Genomic DNA, 11,258 nt, shown 5'->3' on the forward strand with positions numbered 1-11,258 from the left:
AAATCAGGTCTTTTTCAGTAGGTTTAAATTTGCTATATAGCCATCTTCTCCACTGGAAACACTTCAAAAGTCCCCATACTGGAAAAAGCTGAAAAAAATCACTGCTTTTATGGTTCTTGCTATCCTAAAGCTACTGATCTGTTTTTAAGGAGTTTTGTGAATCATTTTCAAAAATGAGCCTTCAAATGCACTCTAATCTAAGTGGACTCGTGAGCTGATGCCTTCAAGGACTAAAGACTTTGTGTAAATCTAAAATTTCCACCATTCTGTTTTCTTCACAGCAAGAACACCTTATCATAGCAGACTGCTTCCATTATCCCCTGGAAAACCAGGATTTAAGTCATTCTTTTCCTGAATAATCAGCTTCGAAGCACAGAGATATCAAAATTTTAGGATGACAAACAACTTTATTCCAGGATTTCCTCTGGTCCTATGTGCACACATGTGCACTATTAGTATTATAAACAGCACTGTTCATCAGCACCCATATCCTCTTGCTTATTACTAGTGGAAATTATAATCATCCCATTAATCCCTCACTGATTTGGATTTTTTCAAGTTTTCATGCTTCAGTAWCTGGTGACCAAGGATTGTAGCTCTACCAAACACTGAACAAGGGTAGGAATGTTTCCTTCTCGTAACATAGCGTAACTTTGTCTGTTCTAGGTGGCAACCAAGTATGAAGTGAGTGTCTATGCCCTGAAGGACTCTCTGACCAGCCGACCAGCCCAGGGGGTGGTCACCACTCTTGAAAGTAAGCAGTGACACTCCATGAATGACCAGTTGGTACTGTGCTGGGTGCAGGGGCCCAGAGGCAAAGATCAAATGGGTCATGTCAAGAGCAGGGCTCTATACAAAGCTCTAACAAAGGCCTTTATAAACTTAATTAATTGCTAAGATTCACCATGCCCAAGGTATTGACAGGAGACCTCTTCCTCTCTGTGCAGATGTCAGTCCCCCCCGCAGAGCCCGGGTGACAGATGCCACTGAGACAACCATCACCATTACCTGGAGGACCAAGACTGAGACCATCACTGGCTTTCAAGTTGACGCCATCCCAGCAAGTGGCCAGCCCCCCATTCAAAGGACTATCAGCCCTGATGTTAGGACTTACACTATCACAGGTAAGTGAGGTGATTATAAACAGGCAGGTGTTTCTGSAGTGTATCCCAGAAGATACACTGGGATCTTGCTTTGTAATATTTCCTTTTTGAGAACTAATACATGAGAAAAAAGGTGGGAATGTCTGAGTCACTTTAGTCTCCAAGAAGTTGTTAAAAGACATTCTGATGCCCCTTTTAGGTGGCTTCCTCAGACTAATTTTACAACACATGCGCGCACACACACAAAAAAAAGCCTTCAGCAGTAACAGCCATAGCAGCTGTCAGTACATTGCCATGTACTGTTTTTGCAAGGAAGAGCTAACACTTGCATTTCAACTTCAATTTCAGGCTTGCAACCTGGCAACGACTACAAGATCTACCTTTACACTCTGAACGAGAATGCACGCAGTTCCCCAGTAGTGATTGATGCCTCCACCGGTAATGATATTTACTGTCTTTTCTGCTCATGCTAATGCACAGTAATTGCATATGGTCAGGCAGAATATGCACATATCCTTGCATCTGGTCCCATATGTTACTTATCGGGACTTAGAGCAGTATCTTCTCCCGAGTTTGAAAAGGGTGACCATGGTCCCAGAAATGCAGGCTGGGTGAAGGATATACATGCCTTTACTGCATTTGACTTGTTTGCTTTTGTTTTCACCTAGCTATTGATGCTCCTTCTAACCTGCGCTTCCTCACAACCACAAGCAACTCCCTTCTGGCTACTTGGCAGCCTCCTCGAGCCAAGATCACAGGCTATATCATCAGATATGAGAAACCTGGCTCACCACCCAAGGAGCTTCTGCCTCGCCCTCGGCCCAGCACCACCGAGGCTACGATTACTGGTACGCATTTGTGCTTTGTTTGTGCTTCGCCTGAATCTCTTAAACTTGGAATTGCTTTTCTTCTATGATCGTATGTAGGACTGAACAYAGAATGGGAGGCAGGTATGGTTACRTGCAGTTTGGATCTTAGTACTGTGAGGAGAAGACTTTGCAGAGCTTGTGTTTCTCCCCCTAAATAGGAGCAAGCAAATAGTAGGAAGCTGTTTGGTTCCATCTTGTGAACACTCTCAACCCTCTTACGTACTCTAAATATGCCAGGCGTGCAGCCGAGCAGGTATGGCAAAGGTTAATACTGCTGCAGAGAAGGGGCTAAGGAAATCCCCCACACATAGAGTATGAAAGCCTAGCTTTGTTCATGCTCTGTTTTGGGGACAGTACAAGAGTAATCCAGCACCCTGCTCCTCAGAACAGACTGAAATCTCACCAGGTCAGCTGGGATTGGGGATGCTGCAGATAGAAACCACACTGAATCTTCAGTATACGCAACTGATAGGACGCCAGGGTCAGGGGATTTTTGCTTGAATAGATGACAGTTGTGATGGCAATAGAATGAAACATCTGTGGATTTTTTTTTAATCTTACAGCTGCTTTGATTAGAAAAATGAATTGTATTTGTAGGATAGGTGTACCCATAAACCCACTGTCTGGCATTAGAAACCACAATAAAAGAACAAAGCTTTGTCTTCCACTGAGCTCACCGTCGCCTTATTTTATCATCAGACTCCCTGCCACACACACGTTCAAATACAAGGTTGTTTTGTGTCCTTCTTCCCTAGGTCTGGAACCAGGAACTGAATACATCATCTACATTATTGCTGTGAAGAACAATCAAAAGAGTGAACCATTGATTGGCAGAAAAAGGACAGGTAAAATAAAGCTCTGCATTGTTGTGTGCCAACCGATGTCTTCCCCTTGGGGAATACAGTCTCAGGACTGAAATAATATTTAAAATGTCCCGTTCTTGCCATTAAACCACAGACTTTTCTTATGGGTCAAATAGGCTTTGTAAAGAGAATTGTTTCTAGAATGCAGGAGATAAGATTCCTAAATTATTTGAATCATATTTGGCTGCATTTAGACACTAAGAAAGAGAACATTATGCTTGGCGGTTTTCTTGCCTGGATACCTAATTTATAATTTAATCAAGGTTAATGTTCGCATTTTCTTCTAGCTCGTGATGGCATCAAAAGCAGGATCCATTAATTTATTGCCCCACTAAATTTCCTTTACTTCTGTTCAGCCCCCCTCTGCAGTATGAGACTGAGATATTTGTGGCAAACAAAATATGAGCTGGAGACCCAAATGTGATCTAGGAGCTAGTGTCTTACTGCATACCAGTGATTTTTCTTAAACTGATAACCTGTGAATATCTCTTGCAATAATATGCTGCCTTCTCAATTTGAGCATCAGTGGCTTCTTTGGGGTGCAGTGTTCAAATCTCGCTTGGCTGTATGAAAATTTCATACCAACACACTTCTTATGCCTTCATATGAAGTATATATTTATATAACGTATATATAAATGTATGTACAGTTGGAAATCATTACCTTTGCAGTAGTCACTGTAAGATCATAAAAAGTGTGTTGCACCTTGGAAAGACTGCTAATCTTTGCTTGGAGTGGTTTACAACCTCCACTCCAGCTGTTTAATTTACTACGCTTTGCTTTATGGCTTCTAACCTTTCTTTGGCTAGATGACCTTCCCACGTTGATTACCAGGCCACACCCCAACCAGCCCGACATTCTCGACGTACCTTCCATTGATGAGGGGACCCCTTACCTCACAAACAATAGGTATGACAATGGAAACGGTATCCAACTTCCAGGCACGTCTGGGCACCCACAGACAATAGGACACCAGGGTCAGCAAGTCTTCTTTGAGGAGCACGGCTACAGACGGCCTGTACCCACAACAGCAACTCCCCTTAGGCCTGGGTCAGGACGGCAACCACCAAATGTAGATGAAACAATTGAAATCCCTGGGTATCAAGTGCCAATCATTGTCGAACCTTCATACCCTCACTCTCAAGGGCCCAGGCGCAACGATACCACAGGTCAAGAAGCTCTTTCTCAGACAACCATCTCTTGGAGGCCGTTGCTAGAGAGCTCCGAATACATCATCTCGTGTCAGCCAGTCAACCAGGATGAAGATACTTTACAGGTAACTGAACTGTCTTTCTCAGTACAGATACAGTGTTAGACTCACCATGGTGGCTGATGTCTATTGGGATYCCAGCCCTTTACGTTAAGGGGATGGCAGCTGGATTCGTCTTAAAGAACCGYGTTAATGCGTAGCTGAAAGAGCAGGAAGGTTAAATGCCCTTTTCATTCATGGAGGAAGCTACTGGATAAAACCACTAAAGGACAGAGCCCTTGCAATGCTGTCTGTGTTAACTTTTCACATGGAAAGGGGCAGTCAGGGAGACAACTGGGAGTTCACTCTAGAGGTTTCAAAGACTCAGGTGCTGCTCCTTCAAGCCAAAGATGCCCTTCTGCCTTGGTTTCTCTATTCTTCAAAATCCCTTTTGAAACCCCATCTAGGACACTCTTCACACAACGCTGAGTTAAACTTGATCCCAAGCCATGTAGCAGGAATGGGCTGACGTTGTATACCCCATAGAGGTCAACCCGAATAGCCAGTCTTTCCTGTGATCAGGTTGCAAGCTGAAGTGTAATCACTCCTCCCCCTCTGGTGACTTAGCATTGCCTGTCATTACAGTTCAGAGTTCCTGGCACTTCCTCTAGTGCTACACTCACTGGCCTTACGAGAGGGGCCACCTACAACATCATTGTGGAAGCCCTGAAAGATCACCGGAAACAAAAAGTGCTGGAGGAGGTGGTCACAGTTGGCAATACTGGTAGGTAAAAGCTTTGTAAGCAGCARCATGAACCTTTACGGTCTCTGTCCCATGTCTCTTACCCAAAGCATCCTGGTTCCCAAGCTTGGGGATCGTTCAGAAAGGAAACTTCTTTAGACATGGAAAGTATGTGGAAAGCAGGGAATGGGCCAAATGATCTGTGAGCTCCACTGGTTTCAGACAACTATATCACACTGGTGGTGTAACCAGAGCTCTTCTGTGCTGTCACCTAATTGGGAAGTTTTATGTGATTTTAGTTTTACGTTACTGCTTGTAATTGGGAAGACAGGGCCTTGAGGCTCTACATACTTCTCTGCAGTCTGTATCCAAGAGATAGCGAAAGATTTGGTATTTGCTGCTCTTCAAGCCTGAGTTATGCTGGTGTCACAGATTCCTACCCAGTGGTGAAGACCTGCTGTCGCAACAATACATCGTGCGGATGGAAAGACCTGGCGAACAGCTTAACTGCCGTGTCGTCTTGTCTGTCTTTTGCCACCGGCTCTGTGTTGGTTAGCCACCGGCAAATAACCAGCAGCCCCGCTCGGCCACGGGGAAGGCCCAGCAGTGGGGCAGGCTGCCTGCAGAGATGCTGATTAACACAGACAGGCAGCACTTGGGGAGCCATGTGACCAACCACAAGTACTTGTGGTCAGGGGCAGCACTTGCCACAGCTGGAAAGTCCAGAGCCCACACACACCCTGCAGGATCCAGGCTTTGCTCTCAGCAGCACAGGGATATGCTCAATGTTTTTTGTTTTTCCTCCCCATGCTGTATATTTTGAGGCTAAAAAGAATGGGAGGGCAGGAWGGGAGAAGAAATGAGAAGCTAATGATTTGCTTTGCCTGCCTAGTCGGTCTCTCTATGCCTGCCCCTCTCCACTGCCCCTGCCTCCTTGGGAAACAAGSATGCTGTTCCCACCTTCCAGCATCCCAATTGCCTCGTATCTGTCACAAACTGAACTGAGAACATTAGTTCGTTTGGTTATTACACACCAAAAACACTCAGTTTCCAGTCAATGCACACACCCAAGGGGGGGACCTGTCTAGCCAACAGTACGGTTGTAAGGCCTCCTCCTTCYACCCCCTTGCTCTGAGCTAGGGTCTGAACTGCCCTCATAAGTGTCTCTGCACCTACAACCTCAAGTCATTCCCCAGCATCTCACAGCACACTTTTTTTAAAAACAGGCTAAGTCAGATTGCTGTGCTTCAACAGCAGAGCCAGGAACTCACACTTCCTCGAAACTTGGCAAAGCAAAGTGAAAATAACCTTCATATCAGGTTTTTATCATTCAGCTGCTCTGACACATGCAAATGGAAAATAAATCACAGGGAGTCTGAACTGCTGACAGAGCCATCAAGTATATGCCCATGGGGTAGCTCCATTACTACCAGGATATTGYAAGGAAAAAAAATGCACATAGTCAGAGAAAATTGTTTTAGTCGTTCCTACTGCTGTGGTGTTTAATGCTCCTTTCTCCTTTTTTCGTTCCAGTGTCTGAAGGACTAAACCAGCCCACTGACGACACCTGCTATGACACTTACACTGGCTCCTTCTATTCCATTGGCGAGGAATGGGAGCGATTATCTGAAACTGGCTTTAAACTCTGGTGCCAGTGTTTGGGCTTTGGCAGTGGTCATTTCAGATGCGATTCTTCTAGTGAGTAGCTTGCTTTCCACCATCCATCTCCACCTCTAATCTCCYGGAGCGCTAGTAGCATGTTTGACAGAGCCAATCTGATCCAAACATGAAGCAAATGAATGCAGGTTCTCAAGTTTTTAAATTGGACTGGTATTTTTCCATCACTGCCAGTGATGGAAAACTTTAGTTACTTCTGAGCTATGCAGCTTATCTAGTAATGGCAAATTCATTGCATCAGCAGCAATCAATATTGTGTTGATATGTAATGACTTTTTCCACRAAAGCTAAATGTTTCTCTTAATTTCCCTATTCTTGCCAGGTAAGTCTCGGTAATGTGTAAAAGTGAGATAGACCGCATGCCTGAAAGAAAGAATCTGAGTAGTTATTTAACAAGACAGCTTTGACTATTGAATTATGATTGAATCTTCATCTCCTCATTATCTACATTACTGCAGGGGGCCAGACAGGACTTGTATGCATTTCAGTGAACATAAGAGCAAGTCCAAAGCCTGTTTTGCATTGCAGACAGCCTTTGTAAGGCACCTTGCAGAGCCTGTTTTCTCCTCTTCTCAGTGTCTCTTTGAAGCTCCCTCAAGGAGGTAACCCCAGCTGCAAYAGCACTAAGTTTTAGTGCGCACAGGACTGTGGTTTATGTGGAGAAGTTTGTCTTGCATATAAGGGGATAGAACAAAAATCAGCAATTGAGTGGTTAATGCAACGCATGCAATTAATTTAAATGGTGTTTTTAAATTACAGAGTAAGCTAAGGAAAGAGGGCATTTTTGCACTTTACATAGGCTCAGAGGACTGACTGCAGGGAAAGACTTTTTCTACAGGACTAATGATTGTATTTCATCAATACACATGGCTTACTCATTGTGTTATGCGCTGTGATACAGTTTTACTAGGTATTTGCTTACAAAAGAGGAGCATTTAATGTATTTTTCTCTCTCTTCCTGTCCCAGGTCTATTAAACTCCTTTTTCTTTCTCTCTCCTCCCATTAGCCAACCCTCCTTCCCAACCCAGTCTTTTGTCACATTCCACTTAGTCCTTTCCTAAGAGCCTCTACCCATTCCCCAGTCCTCACCAGTTAAATGTTAGAGGAGTTGAACCCACTTCCAGCTGCAACACACTTCTTCCCTGGGACTTACATGAGCTCAAAATATTCCTTTTCCTGCTGGTTCCTGAAACAACACAAAGCAGTTTTCCTCCTGCTGGTCACTGCAGCACATAGCATAACTCCTGGCTTCTTGTTCCTCTGCCTTCTCCAGAGTGGTGTCATGATAACGGTGTAAACTACAAGATTGGRGAGAAGTGGGACCGGCAGGGAGAGAATGGCCAGATGATGAGCTGCACCTGCCTTGGAAATGGAAAGGGAGAATTCAAGTGTGAACCTCGTAAGTCACTTTCTGATGTTAATTTAATTGAGCTCCCAAGCGGGGACCATCAGCTGTTCTGATTAATGCTGTGGTGGTGAGCAGAGAATCAACATGTCCGATTCATGTTTCTGGAGAGATGGATTAAATCTGTTCTGGTGGGAACTAGAGGCATGAAACTCATATTCCCAGCTTTTTTTTTTTTTTTTTTTTTTTTTTTTTTTTTTTTTTTCTTTTTTTTATATTTTTTTTTTTTACACAGAGGGAGAGAGGGAGAAATCCTCTTTTTGTTAGCTGAGGTCACAGCCTGCTCTGCATCTGCCTTTTGGCCCTGGAGCCACAAGAGGGATGTGTTAGCAGACTAGGTGGTGTAGATTACCCTAATGAATAACACAGGACACTTCTGCAGGGCCTGTCACTTGAAGATCTTCTAGTCTTTGTAATATAAATGAAACCACATTGCTTCTGTCAGGCAAATGCCCTCATCTTCTACTTCAAAGTGTCTAGAGAACTATAAAAATGACTGATGTTTCTTCTGCCAACCTCTGGCCAAAAAGGGAGAAAGCTGGGGCTGAGGCACCTGTTCTGATCAGCACATTGCACCACTAATGCTTAAGGCCAAGCACAGATCATGCAACTGAGCTGTGCCTGTTTCTTGACAGATGAGACCACGTGTTATGATGATGGGAAGATGTACCAAGTAGGAGAGCAGTGGCAGAAGGAATACTTTGGGGCCATCTGCTCCTGTACTTGTTATGGAGGACAGCAGGTAAACAGGAGGGACTTGGCATGCTGCACACTGGGAATGGGGAGAAGAGGCTGTGTTGGAGTACACCGTTGGGTTTTCGGTCACATGGGCTCTACTGGCCAAAACAGGCTCTTATAGTAAGAGAAGTAATTAATACAGGAGCTTAAGCACTTAAAGGGATGTGGGTTGAGAGGCTGCATCTTAAAATGGGAGCAACCTCATCGGTGGTGGTGGAGCTGTACCCCCCGTGTACAAATGCTGGCAGATGGGAGCTCCTGGGTAATCTTCAGCAGCACAGTCTGACCAGCGCACGTGCCTTCTGCTCCCCTAGGGCTGGCGTTGTGACAACTGCCGCAGACCCAGCGTGGAGGTGGTCCCTGAAGGCTCTGCTGGCCATACCTACACACAGTTTACACAGAGATACCATCAGGCTACAAACACTGTGAGTATACTTCCCCTTCTCTGCCCTCCCTTACTGCGAGTCTGGTCTATGGCACAAAAATGCGTAAGGCTCAGGGGATCAGAGCAGTGCGCAGCTTTCATTCACAAGTGCATGATAACCACTGATCCAGCAAACCAGCCTTTTGTGCAGCAAAGGGCTCAATCTTGAGCTCACTTCTAAGCATGGTGYTGGCCACTGTTCACGTGAGCGGGACTTCTGAGGCTGTTGTGGGCTAGAGATGGGATGTGCCTGCATGCTCTCGCGAGGTGGTAGTGCATGTAGTTATTGCCTAGTCTTCACTCGTTGCTCTAAACCAGCTGCATGATTTGAAAAAGCTGAACAGCTACACAGGCTGGCAACAGCTTTCAGTTAAAACCACAAGAGTGTCTGCCCTGACAGGACAGAGCGCTAACTGATTTCCTTCCCTCCTGACAGAACGTCAACTGCCCAATTGAGTGTTTCATGCCCTTAGATGTACAGGCAGACACACAACATCCACGGGGAAAGTAACATCCAGCAAGACTTCTTGCAGCAATGGCAACAGACAAACCAAAGTATAGATACTTAYCTGCCACGATTTACCATCCAAACTGGAGTGATGCTAGCAAACTGCATCTTTCAAAATGGCCCTTTGCTTTGGAGCCATTTTCCCAGCTTAAGCTCAACTCACAGCTTCTCCAAGTGCCACTCTTGGAGTGTTTCAGACTTTTCTCATGATTCATAGCAGTGTATTGCCTTGTTTTAGCTCAAAGTGTTCAATACCAGTCAGTATTTTCAAATCTAAAGAAAAAAGTGGGGAGACACTAAATCACAAATTGGTGGGGGATCAAAATATTAAGGAGGAGGGAGAGGCGTAGAAATTAAAGGTTCCCAAGCCACGCAACAAAAACTGAGAATGACATTACTGAATTTTAGAGATAGGAAAGTCCACCAAACACTTCTGCTTTCACATAAGCGTGCAGCCAGCAATAAGATAGGAACAGCAAAACCCATCACTGTGATATTTAAAATATGCACAGTCCTAATTATTTCTTAACGATCCTAGTATTTTTCTAGCTGTATCTTTATATCTCATACTGTTATTTATCAGTTTTGTTCCCCTGACCTTCAAGTGTTTTTATATTGGAATAAAATGTATTGAAGACACTTAGGATGCAGTTGACAAAGAGGAATTTGGTGTAATTATGATCAGTGATTATTTTTATACTGTAAGTGCCAAAGCTTTACTACTGTGGAAAAGGAAAAAAAACAACTCTTTTAATAAAAAGATCTACAAACCAGATTTGTAGTTTAAGTGATTCTCTTTGCTGCCATGGAATCTAGGAAGAAGACATTTGTTCTGATCTGGAGTAACATTGCCTTGAAACAAGATGGAACAAACATCTCTCTGAAGCATGAAGTAAACCTCAAGAGAATGTTTGTTAATTAAAGACTTCCAGATGTGCCCCTGTGCCCCAATAGAGCACAGAGACCTCTGAGTATGTATGCCACACTGCAAGAGGCAGCTAGACAGCTTTGCGGGAACCGGGGGGAGAGAAAGAAAAGGGGGGGAGGGAAAAGAAAATATCTCAATTCTGGATGTGAATGGAGGCAAAGAGATGGTCTTCAGTCTAGCCAGATACTTAAACACGGAGAACATGCCTGGTTTTAAATATTTGAGCTGCCAAGGGTAGTGAGGCCAGCCACRTGCTTGAAGGGGGGTATGTTCAAAAATAAACTGTTCTGGGAGCCCCAGCATCAGTTTTGACCTGCGGGGGAGTCGGTGGCTCCAAGATCCTGCTCCCTGCCTTGCCTCCAAAGATTTGGGGAAGACCAGAATTCATCTCTCTGCAATCATTTGATGGAGGATAGCATAARTGACCACTTAAAGGAGTTAGAGATTGTACTACTTCACCCTTCTTTCAGATTTCAGCTGTTCCATTGGCATTTGCCACATGGCAAGTGGAAATGAAAGCGAAAACTGAGGGGGTTTAGACACTAGTGAGTGCAGCCTGTGCCCRCAGAAATCCTTCAGTCACCTCTGCAGCACAAAGGCTGAAAAAGAAGCGAGGGAGCCTATCTACAAAGACCTACATGCTCTCTAACAGGCAGGCATGGCCTCACTTTAAGTGTACTGGATTTCTGCCTTGCACAGATGGAGGGGAAAAAAAGCTACATGAAAGCCCCTTGAAAACCCTTTTTGTAAAGCAAAGTTACTTTCGATTACAATGACAGAACTAGCACTAAGACCCTTTAGCTTACACTGC

General features: G+C 44.5%; 1 protein-coding gene across 1 annotated transcript in view; it reads left to right on the forward strand.

The window, feature by feature from the left end:
- FN1 (fibronectin 1) overlaps nucleotides 1-10,294 on the forward strand; it is a 75,147-nt gene extending 64,853 nt beyond the window's left edge. Inside the window, exons 36-47 of the mRNA XM_085299540.1 lie at nucleotides 667-754; nucleotides 948-1,124; nucleotides 1,452-1,541; nucleotides 1,772-1,951; nucleotides 2,728-2,817; nucleotides 3,645-4,111; nucleotides 4,670-4,808; nucleotides 6,300-6,464; nucleotides 7,718-7,843; nucleotides 8,485-8,591; nucleotides 8,902-9,012; nucleotides 9,448-10,294. Of these exons, the coding sequence (XP_085155666.1) occupies nucleotides 667-754; nucleotides 948-1,124; nucleotides 1,452-1,541; nucleotides 1,772-1,951; nucleotides 2,728-2,817; nucleotides 3,645-4,111; nucleotides 4,670-4,808; nucleotides 6,300-6,464; nucleotides 7,718-7,843; nucleotides 8,485-8,591; nucleotides 8,902-9,012; nucleotides 9,448-9,522 (1,815 nt within the window). The 3' untranslated portion in view covers nucleotides 9,523-10,294. The remainder of the gene's footprint in view (nucleotides 1-666; nucleotides 755-947; nucleotides 1,125-1,451; nucleotides 1,542-1,771; nucleotides 1,952-2,727; nucleotides 2,818-3,644; nucleotides 4,112-4,669; nucleotides 4,809-6,299; nucleotides 6,465-7,717; nucleotides 7,844-8,484; nucleotides 8,592-8,901; nucleotides 9,013-9,447) is intronic.
- Nucleotides 10,295-11,258: the final 964 nt, after the last annotated feature.

This window comes from Rhea americana, unplaced genomic scaffold, assembly GCF_003343005.1.
Source record: "Rhea americana isolate MKP2758 unplaced genomic scaffold, rheAme1 scaffold_15, whole genome shotgun sequence".
Lineage (NCBI taxonomy): Eukaryota > Metazoa > Chordata > Aves > Rheiformes > Rheidae > Rhea > Rhea americana.